Source organism: Aptenodytes patagonicus, chromosome Z (assembly GCF_965638725.1).
Source record: "Aptenodytes patagonicus chromosome Z, bAptPat1.pri.cur, whole genome shotgun sequence".
NCBI lineage: Eukaryota > Metazoa > Chordata > Aves > Sphenisciformes > Spheniscidae > Aptenodytes > Aptenodytes patagonicus.
This window is the reverse complement of record NC_134982.1, coordinates 14,980,067-14,992,542: the sequence shown is the minus strand read 5'-3', so window position 1 is coordinate 14,992,542 and position 12,476 is coordinate 14,980,067. Positions and strand designations below refer to the sequence as shown.

Sequence of the window (12,476 nt, the reverse complement as noted above, 5' to 3'; positions counted from 1 at the left end):
GCTGGTATGCATCTAAGATGTTTTCACTGCCCCCTAGTGCAATTCTGGGGAAGGCGGGGGAGTGGGGTGGGGAAAGAATATTGATGTTAGCTGGCAATGTTTGGGTTAAGGTGTACCAAAGAAACAGGAAAATTTTTTAAGTCAAACATCGACTGAATCTCATGTAGACAAACTCAAACTTGTGTATCAGCTAGGTAACTCGTGTATAAACTGCAATGCAGACACAACAGCAGAGAATGAACAACCTGCCCATGGCCCTGCAGTGTGCTCCCTTCGTAGCTAGCCTGTGCAGAGCTCAGTGCTGTCCCAAGCTGCCCAGAATGCAGAGTGGTTATTTTGAGAGTCCGTCACTGCTCTCACACAGACACATAGAAGACTGCTCAGTTCCATGAGCTCCTATTTGCACCTTGAGAGCACACTTTGCTGCAGAATATCATACATTTTTATTTACTAAATACTGGCAAATTAATTAAGCCTGGAAATAAAAATGGAAGTCACAAGTCACCTTCTTTCTGTTATTACCAAACTATGTTTTGTCTGCATCTTCTGTCTCATCAATAGGTGAGGTACAAAAGCAGAGGTACAATGCTGGTGGGTCCACTGATTATGTCCACTCAGTCTCACTTACAAAACTGGAAGTCCATGTCTGTAGTCCCACTGAAGTCAAGACAAATATTTACACGGAACAGGATCTAATCCTCCAACCTTAAATAATGAACCTGATCTGCATGAGATAGCTATTCATTAGCTATTTGCATTAAGCCCTATTTTAGAAAACTGGACAGAAAGCTCCTTATCCCTACCTGCATAAAGGTCCTGTCTGAATTTTTTTTTTTATATTGGGAAGTAAAGGTTACATAATTTATCACCTTTTTGCTATTCTTGCACATGAATCTTATTATATGAAAATAACCTTTGCTTTACAAAATAATGGTTTACTTGAAAACCAAATGTTACGTCCAACTCACCCGACTTTTCAAACTACATTAGGGTCCTCATATAAATAGATGTAAGATCTTAAAGGCTTCTTTTTCAGTTTTCTTCTATCTTATCTCTCATTAAGTAGGTATTCTTTGAAACATTTCAAAAAGTTTTTCTACAAAAACAACAGATGTAAACCTGATAATTTTCAAAATTAAAATAAAATACTTCTACTAGAATAAAAGAATACATAGTTTACAAAAAAAAGCAACAAGTACACTCACTGGAATCCAAGTAAGAGCTTTAAACACCTTTCAAAAGCCTCAGGACCGGACCATGAAACAGGATGGTTAATAAAAATTCATACAAATGATTCTTTATGATTCTTCAGTTCCTTTGGAGAAAGTAATTCTTTTGGTTTATGAAAGGAAATCAGAAAAGTTTGCTAACATATTCCCATAACATTTGGTTATATGAACATTTATCAATCCTCAGTTACAGTGATGCGTCAAATAAACATTTATAAAGAGTAGACAAGGTAACTCAGCAAAATACTATTCAAGATCCTAATAATTTGAAAATAATTGTATTGGGTATTAAAATACAAAAAAAGGTAAGCAGGAGTAAAAGGAAGGAAGTTCAGTAAGATTGTTGTGTGATCTGGACAGTGTTAGCATCAAGTATGTATAGTCCCTGTATACTGCTAAGTGCCCACCTGCAAATAAGAGATGCCATTGCAGCAGTTGTAAAATATTACATGTGGTAGTCTCACATTCATAAAAATCCAAAGCCAGCTTTTAAACAAACAGCAGACGTTCCAAGATTCAACAAAATTGCTCTCCAAGGATACCACTGGAGCAATCTGCAGTTCCAACAGTTTAACATAAATCATTTGTTAATCGAAAATCCTGTGAAGACTTGTTTTGGAAAGGAAATGTAACTGCATGTCACTTACACTCTTCCTTCAAATATAGCCCTTCTAAATTATTTAATCATCCCCACCATAAATATTTCAAATACTTGTTATCATCCACCACTTTATTCTCCTCTTCATTCAAGCAAGAGTTCTCTGTACCTGTATTTCTCATTATTCTGTTTAGAGCCTAAACAACTTTTTCAAAAAGATAACATTCATATGCCAGATACAAAGAAAATCTGCTATCTTCCATTATGTATTCCACAGTGATACCAACAATGTCAATACAGTGTCAGTATCGCTCTTAGCTCCTCTTCCAAATTTAGAAATATTTTATATGTTCTAACACCGACAGAAACAATATGCTATTTGTGCTCCTTTATGAAAGTACCTTGGAATTTGTTGTAATTGCCAAGAAAAGCATCATGTAAGAAGGTAGTCACCACTTTCTTTTGACTGTGTAAGTGTTTTAGCTTCTCAAAGAATAAATGCATTTCAGTCTCTTCACCTCCAAAGAACCCAACTTCTTCTGGACATAAAGTAAGAAATATTTAGGATCAAATGTTCATATACCATTGCATGAACGGAATTTCCTAACATTTCCAACTAAATATTCTTGTTAAATAATACTATATCAAAAGTACAGTCTTGTGACCGAGATACGCATGTAGAATATGTGCTTAGACTTAGAATTTTTTTCCTTAAGAGGTAGGTCACAGAATTGTACAGCCTTAAGGTTACCCATGCCTCAAACATACCTGGCAGAAAAAAAAAACCCAACCCAAAACATTTCTAGTCTCCCTCTAAGGACAGTAGGAGACATTAGCTTCCACAAAATCTTCTGGCTATAAAGAAACCAAGGGTCTCAGGAGAGATGAGGATCCCATGTTTCAAGCGTAGGAGCTCTATAGCCACAGTGTATCTGGCCCAGAGATGAAGAACACTGCGCATAACTCTTAGCAGTTCCCTTTCCAAATACAGAAGTGGTACCACCAGCTCCTAAAGAAGCTTTCTACAGGCTCCATCAGGTCAGGCTGACCTGATAAAGGGTGTCTAAAGGAACTGGCAAAGAGTAAAAGCAGGACATAAGAAGATCTCTAAACTTTGTTAAAAGGGACAGTAGTAACAATAATTATGTTCTATGTCACATTTTATTTAATACTACTAAGGTCACCCCACTCTAATTTTTAAGTACCTTGAAGTCAACAAATATATGCCTGTTAATTTTCTCACAAAATATTTCTAGAGACAAACTCATAGGACTAAGTATCTGTCTGTGGAGAAAACATTCTAAAACTTCTCATATTCAGTCATACTACTAATTAATTAAAACCAATATCATGCCACCAAAAAGGCATGGCATTATATACAGCAGAGAAGTCTTGGCCTTACTATGTTCTGAAGAATTGATAAATAGATCTTGTAAGCACACTCGTTTTCTCTGTGGACAACTGGTAATCACAAACTCTGGGGCACTGGGTTGGAGAGGAGCAAATACCCCATGCCTTTTTATGAAACACAAACATTCCCTAAGGAAATTACCCTGTTAGCTTCCTCTTGTACATTGTCCATACGATGCTCTCAGTTTCTTATGTTAAGTATTCCTTCCCTTCCAGCTTCTGACTGATTCCCTCACATTCTTATGCTGAGCTTCATCATACAAAATTTAGGGATTTGATTTTGTTCTCTTTTAATTTTTGTGACAACTTGCAAATCCTTTCTAATTCACTTTTAAGATAGTCTTTCTCATTCTTTGAAACACCAGTAGCCACATCAATGATCTTTAACAAGAATTCCGTAACTTGTTCCAAGTTTAATATAAAGATAATACATTTTCCTGATTCTTACAGCAGAAATACTGTCAAGACCTAAGAATGTATTATGCACATATATGACAAAAGTATTTTCCTTCTGATTATATAGGAAGGTAACACAAAAGGAAATTGAAAGCAATGGCAATTGCTACCTATTTTTCATCAACTTATCAATGACTAGAAGTAGTTCAAAAATAATGCCTCTCATTGTCAAACCCACACTTTTCTGTCTCTATTGTGCACACAAAAATTGCTTCGTTCAGCTTACTTCACTTTTTCTACTTTAGACAAGATGAAACATGACTGGGTAAATAAGATTCAGCAGTTATCAGGACAGACAATCCTCAGCCTAAATGTTATAGCTCCTTATGACAACTAAAAATTCCCATAACATTTATTTATTTTTACAACACCATGATTTTTAGCCTGGTACCATAGCCAAATTCTAATTGGAGCAATTACAGTCTACTTAAATTCTCCATCTAAATCAGCAGGAAATGGCTTTCTTCCATTCTGAACAAATGAGTATTACTGGTATGTCCTGTCAAACCTCTGCAAAAATTTAAAAGTGTCTCAAAACAATTCTAAAACTTGGAATACAGCTACGCTATCATTTTGGAAATATGCCCAAATCAGAGTACAGCCTTGGAGAGGCCCAAGGCTGTACTTGTTTCAGGGACATAATTACAACATGATTAGTATCCCTTTGGTACTGCAGGGAGAAATAGTTCTCCATTCCAAAGAAAAATCAACTGTAACTAAGCTCCAGACAGAAAATAAAGCCTTGTAAATCCATCTGGCAAATTCTTCCAACAATCACCTCTATACCTGTTGCTTCAAGTGAGGAAAAGTGTCACAAGATGCTAGCACTCCATTAAGTTCTGTTAAAGATCTCAGCACATCTTCTAATGACATGTAGAAGAAAACATTAATAAATACATAATCTCTTACTAATGTCTTTTAATAGATGTCATCCATTACCTTGAAAAATGCTTATGTCCTAGATTTAAAGCTGTCCACCCACCAACCCTGACATGACTGCTTTGGCTAGTCTCCTGTCCCCCTCCACCCAGATTTTATTTTGATTGCACAAACACCAGATATGCTCCCAGTGCATCTTGCCAGGGCATAAAAGCTGGCAAAGACTCTACTATATCTCCCAACCTCAAAATTTACCACATGAAATATTGCCCTTGTTAAGATTATGCCCTCTGAAAAACAAGCCATTTTCTCTTTTAGAACATCCCTGCTTGGAAACAAAAAGGTTTTCTTCAAGTTTTCCAGAAAGGCATACTTTTCACGATAGAAACCAAACCTGAAAAGCTTCAGACTACTGGAGATGCTCTGCTTCCTCCCTCCCCCTCAGCCTATGGCCGTGTGAAAAAGTGGCACTGACAATCCAACCAGGTTTTTACACCATTAGGAGAAAAAGCACTATAGAAAAGCACTGATCACAATTCAAACAGACAACTCTTCTTCTCATTTTCCTCACTCCCCAAATTAATGCAAGTCTTTCATATAAAAAGGAAAACTATAACAAGAGGAAAATATCAGAGGGAATCGATACCAAGTGTACCTATTGTCCTTAAAATATACTCAATACAGCAGTATTCCGTACACTACTACAAAACAAGCACTGTAAAATATTTGTATAAGTATTTACAAGCATATTGTGCCTTGTTAAGAATCATCACTTCCGGCACGAATGGCGGTGAATTATACTAAATGAGTAAGTCATTAAATCTAAATATTTATTTGTTAAATGTAACTACCATCAGTATTAACACAGAATTCAATCAAACACAGAAAAATGCTTTACAACAGCTACCACAAAGACTTGAGTAAAGTCATAAAATGAACTTACATAAATTCAGAGGAAAAAGTAACTCAAGTAAGAATTCACATATGTAATACAGTATCTATGGCTCTTCTCAAAAATTTATGTTCAGTTTGTATCACATGTAAATGTAAATTACAGAAATGTATAATATCCAAAAACCAACAGTGCTGATTCAAAACATTCAGCAATTAACTGCTGTTATTCATTTTCCTATAAAAACACCAATAAGGTATGAAAAATTCCCATCAAAGATAATAACCACCAGCTACTCCTTCCTCCAGATGATTATTCAGTATAATACCCAATGTGAGCTGGGCAGTCCTGGGCCAACCCTAGACTCAAAAGATGTTAATCTCATAGCAAGCAATTTTGAGAAATGTCTCATTGGCAGTCTCTCATAAGAAAGCAAAAACAACTGAACAAGCAGTGGTGGAAAAAACAATGTTCCTGTAATAAAAAACACATTTAAAGTCAGGCTTGAGAGACAGTGGCAAACTACCAGGGCAAAGCCAGTATTTTGATGCATTTTATCTGTTATACAAAGTTCACAAGACTTCAGGTTACAGACCTGCAACTCAAATAACTATTAAAGAAAAATTTGTTTCCTTCAGGGCCAAAAATATAGATACTTGTGTTTTAAATAAGTTACTTCAGCAGCAAAATATGATAACAAAACAGAGACAGTCTCATAGTACATCTGGAAACAAAACAAAAGAATTATTCAATGGAGCTTTCCATTTCTCCTCTCCTGGTTCTGCCCCCATGTGTACCAACCACAGCCTGATGTACAAGCAAGAAAAAGGAATCAGAGAGTTGTCATAACAGCAACACCTGCCTTCCTTGGGGCTCACAGGATCATACTGTGATCACCAATCGATCAACAGGAAATCAGGAAAGCACAGCTGCTTCCTGATTCCCTTCACAGGAAAGAAAATAACTTGAGTTCATTAGCAGCAGTAAGGGGAGGCTCTAGACCCCAAAGGCCTCTGGCATCCACACTGACACAAAATCTTCCCAGTTATAAATTAACTGTTTAGACTGAAAACCCACAAGTCTCATATTTCTGCTGCTCTGCTTATTCTCAACCAAATCTGTTCTAGACTGTTTTGTAACTATTGTCTTAAGTTCAGACAAACTTAAATCACACCAGTCTGCAAGTTACCTTTCTGTCTGAAACTTTTCATTGGGGTCTTTTAACTCTGGTTTCCAGTAACTCCACTCATCAAGGCAGTTGTAGCATTATTCAAATCCATATAAATAAAAAATTAACACCACAATCTTGCTAGAAATTTAAACAGTCAACCAGCAAACAACGCGACTACTGAGAAAAACAGGTTGAAGTAAAATCAGCTGTTTCCGCACATTGTTTTCCCTTTGGCATTCTAAAGAAGTTTACAGAACTAAAGCAAGAGTTTCACTAAACAAGAAACACTGCCCTCTGGAGAGAGATAAGGAAAATAAATCATATTCAGTGCTCAGAATCCATAAATCTGACAGGTATACAAGCAATTATATAAATTTTTTTTAAAAAAAAATCTGTATCTCATTGGCACATGACAGACATCAAGTTGAAGTAACAATCCAGTTGTTTTTTCCAAAATTATTTATATGTATAATAGACGGCATTTTCAAGATTTCAATGCACAAAGCCCTACTAAGGTGCAGCCATCTTTGATGCCACGTAAATGAGTGCTCAGCATTTAGTTACTTCTCCTGCAAGACCTCATTTATTCCATAAATGTGAATAAATGAAGGAGTCTGCTACAACTTGGCACTAATCTATAGTTTGAACATGATTTCATTTAGGAATCCACATAGCACTCACTACTGAGACGAAAGAGATTATTATACCATAAACTGAAACAGTAGTATGTATAGGACTCTTGAATCATGTGAACCTAATAAAATTACTCAACTAAAATTACTCAACAAAAAACCATGTAAAAGGATGCCAGCCTTCCACTGATGATGCAATAAAACAGATGTTGAATATTCAATGTATTTCCATTATAGCTTACTTGACCAATGTGGTGAAACTCCCTTTGACGCAACCGAACAATTCTGCTAATTCAGTATAAGGAGGCAAGACCATTGCCAACACACTTAACTGAAAGGTATATATATTTTTTACTCCAGAATGGAGTTACAGCAGGCTAAATATATAATGCTTTTTGCTAACCGCAGAAAGTGACATCTCTAACAGACCATGGAACCAGGAGAAAAGTTTTCCCAATTTTTAAGCTAGTCTTACAACAAAATTATGGTCAAACCACAAGCTACTTGTATCAATTCTCATTGGCAAGAGAAAACCCAAGTAATTTCTGGCATAAGTTACAAGAAAAAATCAGGTATACAAGATGAACCACCATTATTTAGCTAATCTGATAAATGTTTTTAAGCAAAATTCTCTATGATTTCCCAACACATGCAAAATTCTCTTAATTATTAGGAAGAACAATCTGGAGATACTCAGTTTAGAAATCAACTTAATTCCTTAAGACCCTGACAAGAAGGCATTCCACAGAAATATAACTTCCTTTCCCCCCCCCCCCCCCCCAAGACAACTGCTGCCTACAGTTCTGGTGTTTTCAAACCTCTGTTGTTTAAGAAAATAAGTAAGGACATAACATAGAAACAAAGCAATGAACAATAAAGTCTGTGTAGAAAAGATCAGGATGAATAGCTATGAGAGATTTCTGATGCAAAATTTTGTGCAATACTTCAATGAAATATTAGCAGATATGAGGCTTAACCTTGGGTTTAGTTGCCAGGATATAACATGATTTCAAGTTTACACTGTTTTATTTTAATGTTGTATACACTGAAATCCTTTGAGCATCTTGGAGAACTTACACTCTCCCAAAGATTGAAGATACCTCACAGGACTTGATTCCCAAGCCTGGTTGTTTCTCTCTGTGTGCCTTCAATTACTTAGTGCTATAAGACAGTTACAAGCTTCAGAAGTGTTGACAGCAGAGCAAAAGATTGGGTTTTTTCTGGGATGAGAAATGGGGACAGCTAGGGAGAGCTGTGCTTTAGAAGGGCATTCTGATGAAACCCCAGAGAAAGAACAAAACACCTGTGCAGAACAAGCATGCATTTTTTGAGATTTAGCACTTCCTAGTACATACATGCACAAAGTTAGCAGCTATTAATAGGTACTTTCAGAAGCTGTTGTTCTTTGTGTAATATATTGTGGGTTTTTTCCAAAATGACAAGCATCTGGGTTCACCACAATCTGTGTAGACACTAAGACTCAGGATGATACCAAGATAGGTTGAAAAGTATTTAGAGACAAAACTGAACAAGACCAAACATTTCATTCAGTGTCAATAAATGTAAGTACTTTTCAAGACAGGAACTATTATTCTGATTACCTGTTGGAAGGATTCATGTTTGATAAAATTTCTTGATAAAGCACTGTATTTTAAAGATTTTACTATGAGTTGAAAATGTATGAAGAAGCAGACCTGAGATGGGAGAACGGATGAAAATTGGCAGAAAAGAAGTAGTGACTTCAATATGACATGATCCACAGCAACTGAAATCTGCTGAGTCTATGACGCCCTCAGGAATATGGACTCACTCCACAGTGCCCTAACAGCTAAAAGTTAAGAGAATTCCTGATACAAATCAATAGTAAGTCACAAGTTAACTTAAGGCTTACAACATTCTCAAGGAAAATTTGGGATTTATCTGCAGTTGGTTCCCTAAGACAGAACAAGTCATGTGTGGGCTACAGATGAGATCACAGGAGATACGGCACTAAAATGTACAGTTTGATAATTAAAGAAATCCATAGGCAACAGTGCATCAAGCAAATCAGACAAAGTAATAAAAAACCCTAAGGCATCAGAATTTCCCATTACTTATCCCCTAGGGCGGGGGGGGGGGGGGGACGGGGGACCAACAACAACAAAAATTGTGATCATACAAGGTTAGACTCACTCTAAAATCAGTTATGTCATTGCTTAAGAAGTTCCTCTCGCTCATTTTGAGTAGTCTAAACTTATGTTTTAAAGTTCACAAGATGCAAGGTAAGATTTTTTTTTATAGGAAAAGAACAAACAAACTGAACACCTAGTCAAAACTGAAGAGGAATTGACAAAAACCTTGAGACACCTGGGAATTTGTTTTTTAGGATTAGGTTTATATTTGTGTAATAGGACATACAGGTTTTTTCTGCTACCAAATGGTTCAAAATAGCGTTAAGTAAGGCTGTTTTTACAGGACTTTTATCATTGTTGCTACAAAACAACATGGAAGCCATCATACAAAAGCCACTGCCACAAAATATTCAATCCAGGAAGCTTTGGAGAATGAACATCAAACCATTAAACTTTTAACTAAATAAAGAGAGATTTGTCAACTGAGTACCTGTGATACCCAGGTTAGGCTGTTAGGGGTTTTCTTGCTTTTAACGTAGATAGAAAAGACAGTCCATATTCACGCCAACAAACAGGTCTGGCACTTATTTAGATTTAGAAAAAAACCAAACCAAACCAAACAACAAAAAAAAGCCCCCAGTTACCACAGTTCATTTTCTGAGAACTGTTTTGGCACAACTGTTCTCCCTAGATTCAAGCCCACCTCTACCTCCTCTACCTTGTAAAAAATTCAACACATGCATTTGGAAACAAACCATATAAAATATTTATATAAAATATTTATATAGTTCTTTCATAATGTGAAAAAAAGAGTAAACAGTATATACTAATTGATGATGATTTCCCTTGAAATTCACATGCATACATTTTTTTTAAAATCCTGGTATTTTTAAGTGAAAACCATTATTTGCATTTGTTGAATAATCACTAGAAAAAACACAAGAAACCTGTATTTCAAACAACAGTCATACTTCACCTGCAAATTCAATCATAAAGGAAAGAGCACACTTACAAATTAGTCTACTCAAAGCATTAAAACATAAAAGAGGAACGAAATACTTACATTATCCTCCTCCTCTGTATCATCATTGTCATTATCGTCATCACTATCCTTGAAGCCAGGTGGAAGTGGTGGCCCAATGAATTCATCATCTTCATCATCACCATCAGTATCCTCAGCTGGACCTTGAGCAGAAGTCTGGGATTGCATGGAAGGACCAGTTAACTCTTCATCTGAGCTATCTTCACTTTCACTACAGGCTGTCTCTCTGCATGGAGAAATTTTAAAAAATTACTATTTCAAGAACATTGGCACTTCCATAGGAATTTTCAGATAAAAGATGTTGAGCACTGCTGTAAATTTGTAAACACTGAAATTAGCAGCAAAACATAAACTAATTTTTATTAACAGAGTGTAGGCCCACCATCATCTTGAAAGCATAAACAAAGCTTTTAAAAAAGGAATACCATAGTGATAGAAAAAAATAAAACAAAGAAAAAGTTAGACAGATTGTAAAAACAACAGTACCACATCACTAGTATGGATTTCAATATTGCTTAGAAGCCAAGAGAATATATTGTTACAGAGCATTTTCACGATTATGCTTCAAGTTGCAGCTTGTGCAGATGCTCTGCACCTCTGTTGGCTGGGTGGAACTCAAAACAGTAATCGCCCAGGCTCACAACCAGAGTGAGAACACAAAACATGGCACTTGCTTCATAATGCTGGTAAAGAATAAGAGGGAATCAGGCACTTTCAACCAAATATTTGACAGTGTCACAAATCTAGACCCTAAAAGCTACATTAAATTATCATTTTTCTGTTGTCCAAATCAGTTGTGTGAACACATTATCTTTTGGCATTGGAAAATTTCTGAGAAGTAAGTAGAGCTATTTAGTCCGCTTTCATTCAGTTTATTCAAAATAAACGTGCTCCCTCTGCTGGCAGTTATCAAGTAGGCGGTATTCTAACTGGCAGGTCTAATAGTGATAAGCAGAAACTTTGCCTTTTGACTAGATACAGTTTATCATTACAGTGATACAGTGAGAGAAGCTCAAACAGCAAGACTTGTTTTGGGAGCTTATACTTTAAGAGCGTGTATGTGAGTTTTTAAGTGAGCAGACTGCAAAAGATAGTTTAACAAAGAAAATAAAAGACAACGACTACAGAGGTATTGGTTTGGTTTTTTAAGTTTAGGTTATCACTTAAACTATAATAAAAACACAGAAGTTGAAGAACATAATAAAGGATTAAGAAAATATGTTCTAAACTATGTAATTGTGACAGAGTGCAGCCCCACTCTGCCCCCCAAACCAGCTGTACACCAAGCAGGTAGTAGGTTACACAGCAAATATTTGTGTTGGATAAGCAATTGAAATTCTATTTTAGGAAGAAATCAAAACAAACTAAAACCAACACAAATTAGATCCTCAGATGTTACAGGGATGAGAAGGGTTTGCATGCCTGAAAGCTTGTCTAATTTTTCCAACTATATTTACTAGCCTAATAAAAGATATTACCTCTACATACAAACTTTGTTTTGCATAGTGATGAGAGACATTTAAAGACCTAGATCAGGCTATGATTATCTAATAAATCTAACTCAAATAAAAAGAGCTTCTCTTACTCTACAACAATGGTGCAATCAATATCTTTTTACCAAAAGGAAGCTTTTCCAGCATGTGAGGAATGGGTTGGGACCTTCAAAGTTCTTCAAGTTAGGTATCCCCAAAACTAACTACTTTACAATACTATGTGCAAAAGAGTTGTGTTTTAAGAGTTGGTATGCATTCCCAGACTAGCAAACCACATATCTTTTCCCCAGAAGCCAAACTAATTAGTTTTGGAATGGAACCAGGCATACGCTGTAGCTGCCAGCGAGAAGAATGTATACAACATAATGATTCAAGTAGGCCTTTCCAATCCTGGAGTCCCAGATTTACAGATCTTTCTATAGACACCCAAGAACAATACCTAGCTTCCTTCGTAATTACCTATCCTTATCATTCCCTCATTTGCTAGGAAGGATAAATCAATCAAATCAAACATTTCAGTATTTTGAGGGACAGTGTAATCACTCTGCACGTGAAATGGCCAG

General features: G+C 36.1%; 1 protein-coding gene across 1 annotated transcript in view; it reads right to left on the bottom strand.

Annotated features, from left to right (window-relative positions):
• Positions 1–12,476, bottom strand: part of WDR70 (WD repeat domain 70) — a 140,221-nt gene that overhangs the window by 122,577 nt on the left and 5,168 nt on the right. The window contains exon 5 of the mRNA XM_076362462.1: positions 10,442–10,646. Coding sequence (XP_076218577.1) covers positions 10,442–10,646 — 205 coding nt within the window. The remainder of the gene's footprint in view (positions 1–10,441; positions 10,647–12,476) is intronic.